General features: G+C 39.5%; 1 protein-coding gene across 1 annotated transcript; it reads right to left on the bottom strand.

Annotated features, from left to right (window-relative positions):
• Positions 1-7,743: 7,743 nt before the first annotated feature.
• LOC127506014 (NXPE family member 4-like) lies at positions 7,744-18,552 on the bottom strand. Its single transcript, XM_051882069.1, has 6 exons — positions 18,541-18,552; positions 9,409-9,723; positions 8,773-9,188; positions 8,594-8,664; positions 7,917-8,120; positions 7,744-7,748 (listed from the first exon to the last, which is right to left on the bottom strand). Exons 1-6 carry the CDS (start codon positions 18,550-18,552, stop codon positions 7,744-7,746), a joined length of 1,023 nt encoding a protein of 340 aa, XP_051738029.1.
• Positions 18,553-19,023: the final 471 nt, after the last annotated feature.

Here is a 19,023-nt window from a genome sequence, read left to right on the forward strand (position 1 = left end):
GCGTACCCTCTTGCTCCTCCAAGCTCGATACTGGTGGCCCCGTATGGCCCGGGATGTCTCCCAGTACATTCGAGGATGCTCAGTCTGTGCCATCTCCAAACTCAACGTCACCTACCCACAGGTAAACTGGTACCACTACCCCTCCCACGTCGTCCCTGGTCCCACGTCGGAGTCAACTTTGTAACAGACCTGCCAAAGTCTGATGGTAACACCTGCATTCTCGTTGCAGTGAATAGTTCGTCAAAGGCATGCAAGTTGATTCCCCTCTGGGGTTTACCCACCGCCCTCGAAACAGCTGAAGCCCTCTTTCATCATCTATTCCGCACCTTTGGTATACCAGAAGAGATTGTCTCCAACCATGGGCCCCCAGTTCACATCCCGGGTCTGGACAGCCTTCTTCAAACTCCTCAGTGTCTCCGTCAACCTCTCCTCCGGGTATCATCCCCAGACCAATGGCCAGACTGAGCGGAAAATCCAGGAGTTAGGGAGATATCTCCCGGCCTACTGTCATGACAACCAACACAGCTGGAACCGCTTCCTCCTGTGGGCCGAGTATGCACAAAATTCCCTCAGGCAAATGACCACCGGCCTTACCCCGTTTCAGTGCATACTCGGGTACCAACCCCCTCTGTTTCCCTGGACAGAAGAACCCTCGGACGTTCCAGCTGTCAACCACTGGTTTTGAGCAAGCGAGAGGGTTTGGGACTCAGCCCACATCCAACTCCAGCAAGCAGAGCAGAGACACAAGGCCTTTGCAGATGCCCGCGGGTCTTCTACCCCCGTCTATCGTCCTGGAGATAAGGTCTGGCTCTCAACCCGGGATCTGCGTCTCCGCCTGCCTTGCCGGAAGCTGAGCGCCCCCATATAGGTCCCTTTACCATCGAGAGGCAGATCAATGAAGTCACCTACTGTCTCCAACTCCCAGCACGGTATCGCATTCACCCTTCCTTCCATGTTTCCCTCCTCAAACCTGTTTCTCCCTCTGCCACAGAACCCGACAAGCCGCCAGTACCTCCTCCTCCCGAAGTCATCGAAAACAACCTCAAGTCTACAGGGTGTAGGAGATCTTGAACTCTCGGCGATGGGGTGGTCGTCTGGAATATCTTGTAGACTGGGAAGGGTACGGACCAGAAGAACGGTCCTGGGTTAACCGAGACGATGTGTTGGATCCCACTCTCCTGGCCAAATTCCACCAAAACCACCCGGACCGTCCAGCACCCAGAGGCCGTGGCTGACCCCGTCGCCGTAGTAGGGCGTCAGGAGCTGCCCCTGGAGGAGGGGGTACTGTCAGGGAGTCACCACAGTCACCACCCACTACAGTCACCAGATCCCAATCACCTGAGTACTGATCACATTCACCTGTCAGCAATCATCAGCCTGCACTATATAACTGCACTCCTCCCGTTCACTCACTGTCTGGTCTCAACTATACCATGTTGTTTCGCCTGACCCACTTACCTGTTGTTTACTTACCTGTCATTCCTGTGATACCTTCCAGTTCTTCCACGCTCCACAGCTCCCTTCAGATCCCCTGGAAAACACAAAGACACGATCAGACTCAGATAAGCCGCTCAAGACTTTCCCACTCCCCGCCCGCTTACCTATGTATATGCCAAAAGACATCAGAGTATTGAAACTTTACATGCATGTTCATGATCCTAAATGAGTTAAAGTCACAAAATTTAAAGAAAAGAAAAATCAAAACGGATCAAATTGACCCAGTATGTAAGGGTTAAAGTAACCCTGGGCCTATAGCGACCTGCCTGTAAATAAAACACCATTTTGACGAGAACATACAATCTCTGTAAACGTATAAATACATTCATAAAAGGTACATTACCACCCTCAAACAGTGAATAAACTTTACTAACATGATTTCTTGACATTATATGGCTACTGTGACAAGATTTACCCACCTATATAACAGAAATACAAGATGGTCAAAGATGTGCTGTTGTTTTCTTCGTAACTCACCGTTAGCACATCGTCTCCCCCTACTGTCCGTTCAGGGCATTTCATGTCATCAGTCCAGCATTCATATAACAATTGAAACAATATCATAAACACAATAAAATAATCAAAAACATTAAAAAAAAAATTTGTTTAAATTCTGTGACTATACATACAGTGTGTCACACACCTTTAATTCATGTCACGTTATTCCTAACCAAATAAAATGTGTATGTCTTATGGGACCTGGACAACTTGTACTTATTTCTGTCTGGAATCAGTATTTTAACGCTTCTGTTCATGTGTTCCTTCGAACAATCATAGTAATACGAGTGCACCCTCTTTTTATCTCTCTCTCGCTATTCCTTATACGACCTTCTAAGTCATAGGGCTGGAGCCTATCGCATTTTCCTAGGCCAGAGGCAGGGGAAAGCACCCTGGACAGATGGCCAGTCTATCACACTTTTTATATCTAAAGTCTTTAATATCAAATAAACGTTTCTGTTCAGAACGATTAAACTTGATTTAGTTTTCATTTTTATGTTCCAGTTGAAATTTTTGTATGTTTCCTTGAACCGGGTTGGAACCCTGTCTGAATTTACGTCATTTTTTCACATTTTTGAGCACTGTACAGCCGCCCAAAGAAATAAATGGGCACTTAAAGAGGTCATATGATACTATTTTAAAAGTTCATTAATTTGATTATTGGGTGTAATAGAATTGGTTAAAATGCACTAACTTTAGTTAGTGTGTAATGTTGCTGTTTGAGTATAAACAACATCTGTAAAGTTACGACGCTCAAAGTTCAATGCAAAGAGAGATATTTTCTTTTAAAGAATTCTCTGTTTAAGGACTACAACAAACAGCTGGTAGGGACTACAACGAGATTCTTCCCGGGTTGGTGACATCACTAAACCTAAAATTTACATAAACCCCGCAACCGAGAACACACAACAAAGGGGTGAGGCAATGTTATTACAATACAGTACGTAACACAAATGCAATAGCATATCATAAAAGCAAGATGACAACATGACAAATATTCTCTGGCTCTGTAGGATCTTACAACAGTTCCCACAGGAGCGATTTATAGATTATCATGACAGGATATGCAATCAATAACTTTGAGATGGTTAACTCAACATCAGCTACATAAATTCATCAACTAACCGTTCAGAAACGTCCTGTTGCATTCTACATGTTGTCACTTCTTCTTGAGTGTCTCAATCATTGTCCGACTCCAGTTTGAACATAAAAGGCTGAACAGTTTCTGACATTTTCAGTGAGTCTGAGGTAATCGCCGCTGCTAACACGAGCTCTTGAAACTCCGCCCTCTTCATAGGAGCAGCAGCTCATTTGCATTTAAAGGGACACACACAAAAACGGCGTGTTTTTGCTCACCCTCAAAAAGTTACAAATTTAACATGCTATAAAAAATGATCTGTGGGGTATTTTGAGCTAAAACTTCACATACACACTCTGGGGACACCAGAGACTTATTTTACATCTTGTAAAAGTGGCATTATACCACCCCTTTAATGTTCAAAAACACATTTTTCACATACCGTACATTATTTCAGCTCCTCTATTCACAGTCTGTCTGAAATGTGCTGATTTCTACAAAGTCCCTCCTTCTGTAAAGCCCAGAGTGCTCCGATTGGCCAGCTGAGCCAGCACGTTGTGATTGGCCAAACACCTCAAGCATGTGTCGGAAATGTAATGCCCCTTCAGCTTCCAAGGCTTCTAAAGCAATTGTAAACACAGTTAATAATAATGCCGTCAGTTTCCGATCGATCTGAAGCAACTTTGCAAGCACAACTTGAGAAGAACGTTTCACAAAATACTCTTTTGTAAATAGCCGGTGTTCAGACAATTTGCCAGAACTACCTATCAGATTCTGCCACCAGCATAATATTCATGTGGTGTGATGTGGTTTTAGGATTTATTAACGTCCATTCCTACCCCAAACCCTAAACCTACATTTAAAACAATGCAAATATAGTGTTGGTAGTAGTTTTGGATTCGAGTCCACCTTAGTGGAGTCCGAGTTGAGTATGAGTCTTTAATCAAGCGAGTCCGAGTCCAAAAGGTTCAAGTCTGAGTCCAACAAAACAATACTGTATTTCATTAAGTCAATATCTTTTTTTAAACCTTAACAACTTATAAAAAACAATGTCAATTTTAAATGTAACAAAAGCAAACCTCGATTGCATCTTGGCATTTTTTTTTTTTTTTTTAACGTCATCTCATAATTAGTATCCTGCTCAGCAAACTTAAAGTCATGTAATGGAATGTAATGGCCGACTTGATTTCTGTATTGTAACATATTTCTGAGTGAAACTTCTAATGTAAAAAGCTAAAGGGCGGGACTTGACTTATCCATCGATATAAATTTATGAATTCAAGGCAGGGGGAGGTAATCGGGATAGCTTGGTGAATGGAAAACAGCCTATTGGAACCTGCTGAATATGTACCTCTTTTCTCTCTGTTTGAGGCTGTGCATTTTTGCATGGTTTTAATATGACAGAGAAGATGCTATATTGATTTTTTTTATGGATGAAAATGAGGCTGTGAGGGGACAGACCTACGGTCTTTACAATGGCATGTACTGTGCATAAAGGTCCTGCATGTAATTTCCATGACTCAGGGCCAACTCAAAACTGTTTCATTTTTTGATATATTTATGATTAACAAATTACATTATTGGAAGTTTAATGTATCGATCTATGTGTTCAAGTTGATGGTAGGGCTTTGCCCTGCCTGGCTATATACATGAGCTACACCCGCATATGAACACTATTTACCATAGAAAAAAACTATAGTAATAATTAGTATATAAAACACTAAAGATTTGTTGTTGCTGTTGTTTTTGAATTTTGACCCATGTAAACTACTGCTTCAAAGATGTTAGAAACATTCTTTTTCTTTGAAACTAGAAGCTACCACCATGTTTTAAAAAATAATTTCATTACAACAGCAAAAAGTAATACTGTTGGTGTTTAGTTTCATTTTCATGAATTTTAGTTTGTTTCTCTTCAGTTACATGTTTCCTTTGTTTTAGTTTCCTGCCAGTCATTAGACACTAATGCAATCAATACACCTGTTTGTCATTTAGTTTGTTATCATTGCATATTTAAGTTACTCATCATTTACATCAGAGTATGCATTAAATATAAATTATTATTATTAAAGTCACTCAGCCAAGAGAAGTGAACCATTCTCTCTTTTTATTTTGTTGTTTGATTATCATTAAGGACACCGACAGCAGCAGGTTTATTAGGCTGCTGTTACTTTAAGATCTAATGCACGGATCCAATATACTGACACATCTGATTTTCGCCCAACTGTTTACATTCACTTAAGACATAACTGACCGTGTTTATGTGAATACTCACTGAGACGGGCATTTTGACATAACTTTGTGTCTTTTTAAGTGTGTAGAAGCACAATAAGATGCGAAAGAAAACTTAATTCAGCATCCGTGCGCTGATTGGTGCGATTGACTTTTGTGACAATGCAGTACTGATCCAATCTGGCCAGTGACAATTCCGTCAACTGTCCCGAGCATATTTCACAGAATCCCTGGACATAGTTAGACTCGGGAACATTTTTCGAGTCCTAAATGCTCAAGTCCGAGTCAAAACAGAGTAAAAATTCATCGCTGACAAGTCTAAGTCCACAAAAAGTTGTACTCGAGTCCAGACTAGAGTCCGAGTTCCAGTAGGCCTACCCCAAATCTAGTTGGTATAGCTACTGATAGGTAGCATTATTCGTCAAGACACTGGCGTTGTACTCTCCCAGGTTCAGGAAGCTGTCTTTTGTAAAATGCACTGTGCACAAGCAAACCTTTGGGTACTGCTCAGGAACAGCTTTAATAATAAATTTTAACCTCTGATTAATCTCTGACAGCAAAAGCGGATGTCTTTACTACTTCTCTGGACCTTGAATGTGGTAATTTTGTTGCTTTCTATGGGAGATAAAAAGACCTCTCGGATTTAATCAAAAATATCTTAATTTGTGTTCTGAAGATGAACGAAGGTCTTTTGGAACGAAATGAGGGTGAGTAATTAATGACAGAAAAATGTCATTTTTGGGTGAACTAGCCCTTTAACAAGTGTATATCAACTAACCGATGTGTATATTTCTAATTTATTGTGGTGCACATGTGGGAACTGTATCATTAAATGCATCAATGACAGTGCATTCTTTAGCCGAGCACTAATGTGAATGACTGATGTAACATTAAAGTTTGTAAAATAAATCTTGTTCTTTCATTTATCATTACTCAGTGTTAGTAAAAACAACAGACAATCTGCATTAATGGACACAATTTAAAAGTGTTAGTTCACCCCAAAATGAAAATTCTGTCATTAATTACTCACCCTCATGTCGTTCCACACCTGTAAGACTTTCGTTCATCTTCGGAACACAAATTAAGATATTTTTGACGACAGAATGCTATCAGATTTCCTTCCATTGACTGTCTTTGCAACTTCCACTTTGACGCTTCAAAAATGGAAAACTAATCCATATGAATCGAGTGGTTTAGTCCAAATTTTCTGATGAGAATCGATTGCTTGTTATGACAAACAGACGTGACATATAAACACTGATCAGCGAACATAAGCAGAAGCTCAACCAAACCTGCTACACGCGCAAGAACAAACCTCTTCAGGAAGCTCAAACGTGCTGCGTAATCAGTGAGGTTCATTCTCGTGTGTTACGCAGCACGTTTGAGACCATAGGCTAATATTATGCAATTGTGTTACCGCATTAAGTACGCAGGTCACGGAAGTGAGACTGGAATTCGTGACGACTCGTTTAGGCAGTTCAGAGTCAATTCTTTCTTTTGGGAGACAATAACTTAATCATGCACTTTCGACTTTACAATTTTGCAGACCATTTACATATACAGGCATCTACATTACACATTGCATGAAAGGTAATTTTCAAAAAAGCATAATAGGGGCACTTTAATATTATTAGCTTAATTTTTGAAAGTATCTTCTTTTGTGTTCCAAAGACAGGAAGTTTGAAACAACATGAGGGTGAGTAAGTGATGACAGAATTTGTTTTGGTGAACTACTGCATATGACTGATTTATGTGCATGTCTCACTGTCACTGCATTAGATACAAAATATCAAACCAAGAGGCATCAGCAAACAAATTTCACATGAACTATTCTCAGAACTAACTTCACTTTTATAAGACATTTGGGTAATGACATTTTGCAAGTATAAAATGCTTATAAATGTCTTTTAGATGTTTTGCTTGAAAGGTGCCTCACTTTGATATTTTCATCTAATGGCAAGATATTAATAGATCTTTGGATTGAGTGTCCAAACACTTTGTGGGGCTTCTGTATATGGGGGTCAGGATTATAAAAATTAATCAAATTCACAAATAAATAGATGAGATTTGCAAATAAAAATATATATATTTACAAATGTGTTTTATATCACAAACACAACTCTGCCTGGCATTCATTTATGAATCGCTTTCTGTGCATTTGTAAATCCCTGCATGTATTTGTGAATTTTGAAACACTTACACACTAGTGTCAATGTGCAGACAAATCCACAAAAAAGTGGACTCCACCCACCGTTTACTCAAGCCAATCAATAACAGCTTACCACGTTCTCGCTACAGCCAATCACGTTTGGCTTTACAATCAGGGAGGTCTTGCCCTGAAACTACGTTGCACATTCATCTGCATTGGCTCAAATAGGAAGTATAAGGCCCATAAAATTGGAACAGTAAAATATGTTTAAAATGTGGATTTCGTTAGATCATTAGACTGTGTATCAAGCCAATCCACATTATTTTATGAGTCTTTGAAAATGGTGAAATGGCCCTGTCCCAAATTCATATGCACTTTCGGTCTTGTGGACTTACAATAGCTACTACGTGTGCGTGTCCGTTAAGTCCATATTTGATATAATATTTGATATGTTTGATAACTTACCTGGCACTTTTCTTTCTAAAAACTCAAACCACTGCCTTGTGGTAGAGTCTCCCATTAAGTAGACTATCTTTTTTTTAAGACAGTTTCCCATTTGTGCAGAACTGAACTGCCTGGTGTTGCAAACAAAAGACTTCCAGACATCTTTCAGATAGAACCCTGCAGGAACTGGTGTCGTCATGCCAGATCTGCATCTCTCCATTGTGCCTAAAGTGAAGATACATTTACTTGAAAAGACAGTCATAATTATGCAAATTCCTTTTATTCCATTCATCTGATTTCAGATAATATCTGTGCTCTGATATGTGGTAAGTGCATGTTTTGACCATTTCCTATTTAGAAAAATAAAGCAAAGGCAGAAAATTGTTTGTATTTTGTTTTAATTGTACAAGTTGGTTGAATATTTAATTCACTGAAACACTGTGTAAACACATTGGCAGTGCTGTACCAACTCTGTGTGACACAATAAAGGATGTACAGAAGACGGGGCGGCTTGATCAATAAGATGAGAGTAGCGTTTCAGTGTCGCCCACTTGAGCAAATTAAATAAACCATAAACCAATTTGTAAACAATAAACAAAAAAATCTGAATACTCGTTTGCAATACTCACCCCCCCGTTATTCTTTTCTAAACAGGAAATTAAATGGTCAAAACGTACACAAATCATATGTAAACTTACAAATGCCTGCATTGTTGGGAAGGACATTTATTATTTTTTTGCCTCCAGTAATAGCCACAGTTGTTAATTCCCTTTGAAATAATAATAATTCATTACATAATATTTGACACTTTTTTCTTTTCTTTTTTTTACATTTCTACAATTCTTTTAAAATTCAATTTGAATTCTTTCCCACTTACTTTGTAAGAAGTTGCTTCTCAAGAGGATTTAACGGGTCTTCCAAACCTCCTCTTGAGTGATGAACCAGGTTGTCACAAGAAAGTTTCTTCGGTCTCTCACACTGCCACACCGTCCCTGTTTTTATATCCTTATACTCACAGCAGCAGTCGCCTTTCCTCCAACTTCCATCTGCACCCCACTTAAGATTACATTGTACTACTTCACTGATCCTGGTTTTATTGGGTCCTGGCCCTTCAAAGTGGCCAATATACTGGCTGCGTGGGAATGAGGACTCCCTGTATTTATTTAGAATCTGCACAACCTCACTGGAGTGCTCTAGACGCACATAAACTTGTGCCTGACCTTCCCAGGGCAGAAGAAGAGCAACAGAGTAAGTCCCATTATGGTGATCCACAACCTCCCCGTACACACTCGCCTTCAAGAAGAATGGAGAAGGTTAAAGTGTAATGCAGAAAACTAATGTCTGTAGGTAAAGCAAGCTTATAAACCTAAACATAATAAGTAATATTTTGTAAATAAACCAACAACAGGCAAATAAAACTCAATGTGACAAATGTTGGCATTTTTTTTTTTTTTTTTTTTGTATAAAAAATTGGTTATAAAATAATATACAGTATATTATAAAATAAACACACCTTTAGCTTTGAATTGAATAGTTTTGCTTTAAAGAAATCTCCTCCATATCTTTTCAGGTTCTTGTTGTGGTCTCTGGCTGTGATGGTAACGGAGATCTTTTCTCCCACTTTGTAACTCTCCTTGAGTCCCACAATAGAGAATGTTGAGTGGACTGGACTTGTGCTCAGATCCAGCTGAGTGATTTCTTCATCTGGACCGGGCCAGTCCAGAGCCTTCTGTAGCCTTTCCCACTCCTCTTCACTGATTCCCATGTCAAGAGCAGATATTGTGGATGAATAACTATTATTTCGAGGAACTGCTTTAGGTCTGGGGGGCTGAAATTGTATTATTTGGGTCCAACCATTCAATCCCCATAGAACCTGAGAGAAGACCAGGATGTTAATCACACCACAATTCCATTTTTTTCTGTTTAATGTTCATTGTGGATAAAGATACTTTCTGGATAATACTAGAAAAAATATTTGGATCTCTTGGCGGTTGGTGAAATCATGCACAAGTGTGAATGGGTTAGGACCTACTATGTAGCTCAAACAGGAGAGTATGGCATTAGCAACGCCAATGTCATGGATTCAAAAGCATCAAGTAAAGAGTTGCCTTTACAGAACAAGTCAATAGGGAACAGCAAAGGGAACTGAGTTCTCATGAAGATGCCTGTATGTCAGACATTTAACTCACTTCCCCACTTCTAAAAAAATTGAGAATACTTCCACCAATTAGAGAATAGAGGAACAGACAAATGGAATAGAGAAAAGTCTTAAGCTAAGAGATATGGCGGGGTTGACCTCATTGCTCTGGATGGTGTCAAAACGCTTACTAACTATACCCACAGTGATTGGCTGATAGGAGAGGAGTCTCAGTCAGTGATTTATTTATAGAAATATTGTAGAACGAGGTATCATGTTGCCATATTCAAAATAAAGATTTTAAAATAAAAATGTTGCTATATTCAAATAAAGATTTTAAAATGTAGGCTAAGCGTCACTAATTAAACAAGTATATGTTCAGCTGGCCTAAATGTCAGCCTCTTACATGAGATCGCAGAATTTAAGCAACATGATGTTTTATTAACAAATTTCGGAAGGAGTATATATACAGGCATATTCAGGCATAACGTTATGAGGACTGACAGGTGAAGTGAATAACACTGATTATCTCTTCATCACGGCACCTGTTAGTGGATGGGATATATTAGGCAGCAAGTGAACATTTTGTCCTTAAAGTTGATGTGTTAAAAGCAGGAAAAATGGGCAAGAGTAAGGATTTGAGCGAGTTTGACAAGGGCCAAATTGTGATGGCTAGACGACTGGGTCAGAGCATCTCCAAAACTGCAGCTCTTGTGGGGTGTTCCCGGTCTGCAGTGGTCAGTATCTATCAAAAGTGGTCCAAGGAAGGAACAGTGGTGAACCGGAGACAGGGTCATGGGTGGCCAAGGATCATTGATGGCTGGCCCGTGTGGTCCGATCCAACAGACAAGCTACTGTAGCTCAAATTGCTCAAGAAGTTAATGCTGGTTCTGATAGAAAGGTGTCAGAATACACAGTGCATCACAGTTTGTTGCGTATGGAGCTGTATAGACCAGTCAGGGTGACCATGCTGACCCCTGTCCACCGCCAAAAGAGCCGACAGTGGACATGTGAGCATCAGAACTGGACCACGGAGCAATGGAAGAAGGTGGCCTGGTCTGATGAATCACGTTTTCTTTTACATCACGTGGATGGTCGGGTGCAGTGTGATGCTCCTCCAAAGTACATACAGTGGTGGTCAGAATTATTGGCACCCTTGGTAAATATGATCAAAGATTACTGTAAAAATAAATCTGCATTGTTTATCCTTTTGATCTTTAATTCATAAAATTAGCAAAAATCTAACCTTTCATTGAAGGAAAAGAATTGAAAGTGGGGGGAAAATCACATTATGAAATCCAAAACACGTTGGCCACAATTATTGGCACCCCTAAAATTTTTTATGAGTAAAATATCTCTGAAGTATATTCCCATTCATATTTACATTTTTATTTTAGCACACCAGGGTGATCATGAACATGAAATTCCCATAATCATTCATCACAATGAGTAAAACCAAAGAATATAGTTCTGATGTGCAGCAAAAATTGTTGAGCTTCACAAAATAGAAAGTGGCTGTAAGAAAATAGCTAAAGCATTGAAAATCCCCATTTCCATCATCAGGGCAATAATTAAGAAGTTCCAATGAAATAAAAAAGTTACAAATCTGCCTGGAAAAGGATGTGTGTCTAAATCGTCCTAATGCACGGTGAGGATGATTTCTTGAGTCTTGAGTCTCAGAAAGCCTAAAAAAATGATCAAACAGCACCTACATCCCCACAAGTTGTTCGGGAGAGTTTCAAGAAAAATCCTCTGCTCTCATCCAGAAACAATCTCCAGCATATTCAATTGTCAGACACAGCTGGAACTTCAATCGGGACCAGCTTCTATGGTCAGATGAAACTAAAAAAAGAGCTTTTTGGCAGCAAACCCACCAGATGTGTTCGGTGCACACATGGATAAAAAGTACCCCATGCCCACAGTTAAATATACTGCTGGATCTTTAATGTTGTGGGCCTATTTTTCTGCTGGAGGTCCTGGACATCTTGTTCAGATACATGGTATCATGGATTCTATCAAATACCAACAGATAAAAAAATCAAAACCTGACCGCTTCTGTTAGAAATCCAATAATGGGCCGTGGTTGGATCTTCCATCAGGACAATGATCCAAAACAAACATCAAAACCAACACAAAAATGTGTCACCGAGCACAAAATGAAGCTTCTGCCATGGCCGAACCCTAAAGAAAATGAGTGGGGTGAACTGAAGAGAAGAAGCACCAGCATGAGGCTGGAAATCAGAAGGATCTGTAGAGATTCTGCATGAAGGAATGGTCTCTGATCTCTTGTCAGGTGTTCTCCAAACTCATCAGGCATTATAGGAGAAGACTCAGAGCTGTTATCTTGGGAAAAGGAGGTTGCAAAAGTATTGAATAAAAGGGTGCCAATAATTGTGGTCAATGTGTTTTTGGAGAAAAACATTTATTTCATAATGTGATTTCCCCCCCACTTTCAATTCTTTTCCTTCAATGAAAGGTTAGATTTTTGCTAATTTTATGAATTAAAGATCAAAAGGATAAACAATGCAGATTTATTCTTACAGTCATCTTTGATCACATTTACCAAGGGTGCCAATAACTCTGACCACCACTGTACCACTGTGTCTTTTCACTTGTCTCTGTTTAATATCTATTGTCTTTTCTATTTGTTATGTGAGGGCAATAGTGGGAGATTCTTCTTGACAGAAGCATCTCTGCCTTCTCATACCCAATTCATTTTCTTTTTTCATCCATAACATTTGCAGCAGCAGAAAATAAATGTTCACTGTCTATACTGGTGCAAGGGGCTGACAGGTATTTCCTTGCAAGTGAGGCAAGCTCTGGGAACCTGGATTTGTTGCTTGTCCAGTATTACAAGGGGCTCTCGGATCTAGGAATCGGGGCTCTGAGAGATACACATTTATCTAAAGTAGACCACGAACAAAGAAAAAAAAACAAAAAACAATTTAGGCTGTTAGTTTTTTGGTCTATTTTAAGAGAGTAGCAGTAGAGTGGCCTTTGAAGTTTTAACTCCATGATTTGTTGCAACAGTCTTGTTTAACAGACGTTTTAAGGCTTCAATGGAGGGGATCACAATCACATTAGCTACTGTGGCTGTAGATGAGCTAATGTCTCTTGTCAGCTGTTCACATGGGTCAAGAATGGTCATCATGTTTTCAATTAATGTCCACTGGTGTATGCTCAGAAAAGCAGGTATTTGAAAATCTACTGCATATGCTGCAAGGGCTCGCCTCTGCTCCAACAAACTTCTCAGCATATAGAATGTGCTGTTCCATCTCGTAGGCACGTCTTGTTGAAGCCTTGTGTCTTTCATGCCCAGTTGTTTTTGTAAGTCTTTAAGACAGGAGGTGGCAAGCTGGGAGTGTTTGAAGTGGCCTACCATCTTTCTGCTGATCGAAACACAGTCTGTGATGCTGTAAGGTGTGTGCCATACAGCCCAAGCTTGCAAGCCCACATTCCTCCATCGCCTTAATTATATAGCGTGCATTATCTCTGAGCACAACATGCAATCTGTCTTTTGTAATATTCCACTGTTTGAACATGGTTTCAAAAGCTTGGCCATCATCTCTGCATGCGATCCGGAGCGCTCCTGTGCGTGCAGCAAGACTTTTTGCATGTTAAAATATTCATTCAACCACTGAGCTGTTAAACGAAGCATACTGACCGGACTAACGTCAGATGTCCAAATGTCCGTGGTGAAACTTATGCTTAGTCCACTCTTGTCGATCAAATTATGAATGTGTGTGGCGACCAAATCGTACAAGGCAGGGAGGGAAACATCAAAGAAGAAGCGGCGACTCGGAAGGGTGTAACGTGGCTCCAAATGCTCTACTAACCCGCGAAAACCGGGATCCTCTTCCATGGAAAAAGGTTGGTCATCAAGGACTATAAATTGCATTACTTTGTCGTTGATGGCTTTAGCCTTTTTGCTGTCTCTGGAAAACTTTTTTACAATTCTCAAATGCCTGCTGAATGGGGACATCGACGCTCCTTGTTTTAGGCTTGCTGCTAGTAGCTGCTGCCGTGGCTGCTTCATATTCTTTTAATGCAGCTTCGATGACGACCTTTCAAGTGAGATATAAGATTTGTTGACGCCTTTTTCCCTCCTCTTGGAGTCCTTGCTGAACATGATTTGCAAATAGCAATGCCATTGTCGTTCTCTGTCACAGAGAAAAACTTCCAGACCGGCGAAAACATGTTCACAAATAATGAGTGCGACACAGTTTTAAAGCTGCAGTCGATTGCACTTGGAAAGCGGATGAATCTCGGATAAATCAGACTGATTGATTGATTTACCAGCAAGCGTACTTTATCGGATCTAGGTTATCGGATTTCATTTATTTATCGGAGCAATAAAAATGGCATCATTTTCACCCATATCGCCTGATAATTTATCTGTCCGATAAATATCGTGCATCCCTAATAATATCACAATACAATAAACAATTTTCGTGCCCTTAATTGTCCTTAATTTACTGATCTTCCACAAAAGTGGGAAATACCAGAGACTGCTTAAGATTATAATCGTGCATTTATTTGGTTTAATGTTTTATCTGTCTCTTCCCTGTGCCTTTGTTGATACCGGACTAATGCATCCGCATATCTGTCACACACTCGTTAACTCGTATAACTCATAACTCCTGTTTTCCTCTCATGAGCTCACTCTGTTGCTCTGGCTGAACGGATAACAGTATAGATAGACGGGAGAGATCGCTCAAACGTCCTCGGATTGGAATCATCACATAATTTCGAGGAAATTAATAGAAATGCTCAGAAATGTGACATAAACATGATATTTAATCAATATATTTATAAATGTGTAAGCCTTTGGACTTAAAAGCCTTAATGGAGTTGTTTTGTGCATTCTTGTGGAAGCAAGTGCAAATGAATAGGCATGTGTTCTCTTTTTATGTCAATATAAATATCAGTTAGATTCAGCATGATTGATGTGCACTCCTGACATAAATTAATACATTTACTGTAACATTTTTTTTATTGTAAAACATTGTTCAAATATTGATGTTGGAATCTTAAGTCTTTAAGTAAAGGCCAAACGTTCGCAAGTTTGGATCGCTAAATCTTGAATGACTCAACTGTTGAATGAACAGAGTGTCACGTCCAGCATGTTTACTTCGAACCGGAAGACGCTCGCACTTTAGACGCAATGCCTCATGGGGCGTAGGAACCTTGTGGATACTCTTCTTGTGAGAATGCAGTTGGTTGATATGATATTTTTTGACAAGCTCATTCAACTTAGTTACAGATAATAGACTCTCAGTAAATCACAGGTCGATTATTTTTGTCAGGAGGTCATTTTGATAATGAGATCACACAAAGGAATAAAGATGAGTCTATATAAATTACACCATAATAATGAAATATTATGAAGTATTTAACTGCATTTTGAGTTGGAATGACAAAAAGTGGAAATTATATTTATTTATTCCTTGGTGTTTCCTTTTTCAGCCATATTTTTATTCAAGTCAAAACAAGTCCACCAAATGAGGCGGTCCCACAAATTAAAATGAGGCGGTCCCACAAATTAAAATGAGGCGGTCCCACAAATTATGTGACACTCACAGTTTACACAGTTTCGGCAGTTTGGCTTTGTTTGATTTGACTTGGCTTCTGACATCACACTTGGTTGTGGGCGGAGTTGGATGTCCACCGCAGGATGCATCAAGCCCTACTTGGTTTATACATATTTCAAATCAGTATTGTTGCTGAATTAAAGATGTTACAGTAATACAGGATACACTTGTTTTATGTAATTTACAAAATATTTTTTAAAAGTAGTTTTTGTCCAGTGTGTTATCAGAAGGTATGATGAAGATACGACACAGATCAGTTGGATTAAATAATAGACAATGTATTGAACTGAACGAGAAGAGATGCAAATGAAACGTTTGATAGAAAGAATATAAGAATATATATGTTACATCCACCAGTTAAGTGCCCATGATCTCCACCAGATGGCATTATTACATCATCACTAAACTGAAGATCTTAAATGTTTAGCATTTTACCATGAAAAGGTTGCTTAATTTGCTGACAGAAGTCTTAATCTTTGGCACACACTTGGTATGTTTAGACATTGGACAGTAAACTATTTAAAAAAAAAAAAAGTACTGTATACATACATACATTATATATATATATATATATATATATACACACACCGATCAGGCATAACATTACGACCACCTTCCTAATATTGTGTTGGTCCCCCTTTTGCTGCCAAACCAGCCCTGACCTGTCGAGGCATGGACTCCTCTAGACCCCTGAAGGTGTGCTGTGGTATCTGACACCAAGATGTTAGCAGCAGATGTCCTATAAGTTGTGTGGTGGGGCCTCCATGGATTGGACTTGTTTGTTCAGCACATCCCACAGATGCTCGATTGGATTGAGATCTAGGGAATTTGGAGGCCAAGTCAACACCTCAAACTCGTTGTTGTGCTCCTCAAACCATTCCTGAACCATTTTTGCTTTGTGTCAGGACGCATTATCCTGCTGAAAGAGGCCACAGCGACCAGGGAATACCGTTTCCATGAAAGGGTGTACATGGTCTGCAACAATGCTTAGGTAGGTGGTACGTGTCAAAGTAACATCCACATGGATGGCAGGACCCAAGGTTTCCCAGCAGAACATTGCCCAAAGCATCACACTGCCTCCGCCAGCTTGCCTTCTTCCCATAGTGCATCCTGGTGCCATGTGTTCCCCAGGTAAGAGACGCACACGTACCCGGCCATCCACGTGATATAAAAGAAAACGTGATTCATCAGACCAGGCCACCTTCTTCCATTGCTCCGTGGTCCAGTTCTGATGCTTACGTGTCCACTTCTGGCTCTTTCGGTGGTGGACAGGGGTCAGCATGGGCACCCTGACTGGTCTGCAGCTATGCAGCTCCATACGCAACAAACTGTGATGCACTGTGTATTCTGACACCTTTCTATCAGAACCAGCATTAACTTCTTGAGACTTCTTGATCGGACCACATAGGCCAGCCTTCGCTCCCCACGTGCATCAATGAGCCTTGGCCGCCCATGACCCTGTCGCTGGTTCACCACTGTTCCTTCCTTGGAGCACTTTTGATAGATACTGACCACTGCAGACCGGGAACACCCCACAAGAGCTGCAGTTTTGGAGATGCTCTGACCCAGTCGTCTAGCCATCACACTTTGGTCCTTGTCAAACTCGCCCAAATCCTTATGCTTATATATATATATATGTACTACCGTTCAAAAGTTTGGGATCTGTAAGATTTTTAATGTTTTTAAAAGAAGTTTCGTCTGCTCACCAAGGCTGCATTTATTTAATTAAAAATACAGTTAAAACAGTAATATTGTGAAATATTATTACAATTTAAAATAACTGTAATTTGAATATATTTTATAAAGTAATTTATTCCTGTGATGGCAAAGCTGAATACAGTTTTCCCATATCAGCCATTTTGGGCATCGGCCATTTTGAATTCTGTGGTAAAATGCTGTATTTTATGAACGCATGAATGTATCATTACGAAACTCGGTATGGCTCATCACGATGCCCTGAAGGAGTTTGAGAAGTTTCAGAGTTATTTACACTAATAATTATTTACATGCTTATAACTTTGGATGTGGTTGACTTATTTTCAGTGGAGTCATCTCCTTGGATTTCTGAAACCTTGCTGAGTCCAACAATACCAAACATGCTAGGTTTCACATTATGTTTAATGCAAAGTGGTGATTTAGCTTTTAAACAATACTCGTGAATATTTTAGAAACCGTTAGTCCAAAACCACTGTAGGAAAATCAGAAACATAGGTTGTTGACTAACGCCCAAATGTCAAAATTTTGATAGTAAGTGGCAAAAACATGCAATCAAAATCAGGTGTTGGTAATTTTTTTGTGTTCATACATATAAATGAGATATTTTCAAAGAATTTGACACGCTTATGTATGGGGGCACTCTGAAGACAAAACAAGTGGTAGTGCTATAATTGAACAAATCATGAAATAATGAATTATAAATTAATATGTATACCAGTAGTTTCTGACAGATGCTCATTTTCATATGTGCATTCCATGGTATATTATAACAAAGCAAGATAAATATTATTCCATTGTGTCAGGCAGGACAGATATATGAGAACATGTCGACTTCATTTACTGATCGATGTTTACCTGTGAGAAAAAGGCTAAATTAAATGTTCATCATAAAAAGCGATCAAGTCTCTTCAGAAAATTCTCTTCAGACTAATCCACTCAATTCATTTGGATTAGTTTTCTTCTTTTTCTTCTTTTTGAAGCGTCAAAGTAGGCAGTCAATGGAGGAACTAACATCTCTCAGATTTCAAAAGCGATTTTCTCTCTTTTTTTTTTAGATTAACAGTGGTGACAAACAGCTGCAGGTATATTAGGCTGCTGTCACTTTAAGACGAATGCACAGATCCAGTATAATAATACGCATCCGTTTTCTTTCTCAGTTGTTTAAAACATATAAAATGACTGTGTTTGCGAGGATACTCACCGAGACAGGCATTTTGACTTAATTTCGCGTGCATTTGTCTGAAGAAAGATAACTGAATTTGGTGGTCATGACGCGTGCTGTCTGCACGATTGTGCATGCACAGAAAACAGCTCGCAAGTTCCAGTCTTCTTCCTCTTGATGTTTAAACAGACAGGACTTAAAACACATGCAAATTCTAAACTCATTGATGATTAAACTTTGTAATTAAAGTCGTCTGTGTGTTGATTTGCAGTGAAAAAGAAAAACTTTAGTGATTCGTGTGAAGATTACTACAAAAGTAATTTTATTACCTGGAATAACAGTCGACCTCTTCTCACAGATAAGCGCCACAAAAGATGGTGTTCTTAATCGTAGCATCCTCTTCCTAATATTGCAAAGGCGCTCCTCAAGAAATCCTATGGAAGGTCTGTGCTTTTGCCCCAGGCTGAACCATGCCTTCTGAAAGATGTTATTGAGTTTTATGTATTAGATTTTATCTCAAAC

This window comes from Ctenopharyngodon idella, chromosome 23, assembly GCF_019924925.1.
Source record: "Ctenopharyngodon idella isolate HZGC_01 chromosome 23, HZGC01, whole genome shotgun sequence".
In the NCBI taxonomy this organism is placed as follows: Eukaryota; Metazoa; Chordata; class Actinopteri; order Cypriniformes; family Xenocyprididae; genus Ctenopharyngodon; species Ctenopharyngodon idella.

Coding starts and splice junctions, on each gene's coding strand:
- LOC127506014 (XM_051882069.1), bottom strand. Junction 9,189..9,408: donor TATTCAATTCAAAGCTAAAG/GTGTGTTTATTT, acceptor TTCTTCTTGAAG/GCGAGTGTGTACGGGGAGGT. Junction 8,665..8,772: donor GAGAAGCAACTTCTTACAAA/GTAAGTGGGAAA, acceptor ATTATTTCAAAG/GGAATTAACAACTGTGGCTA.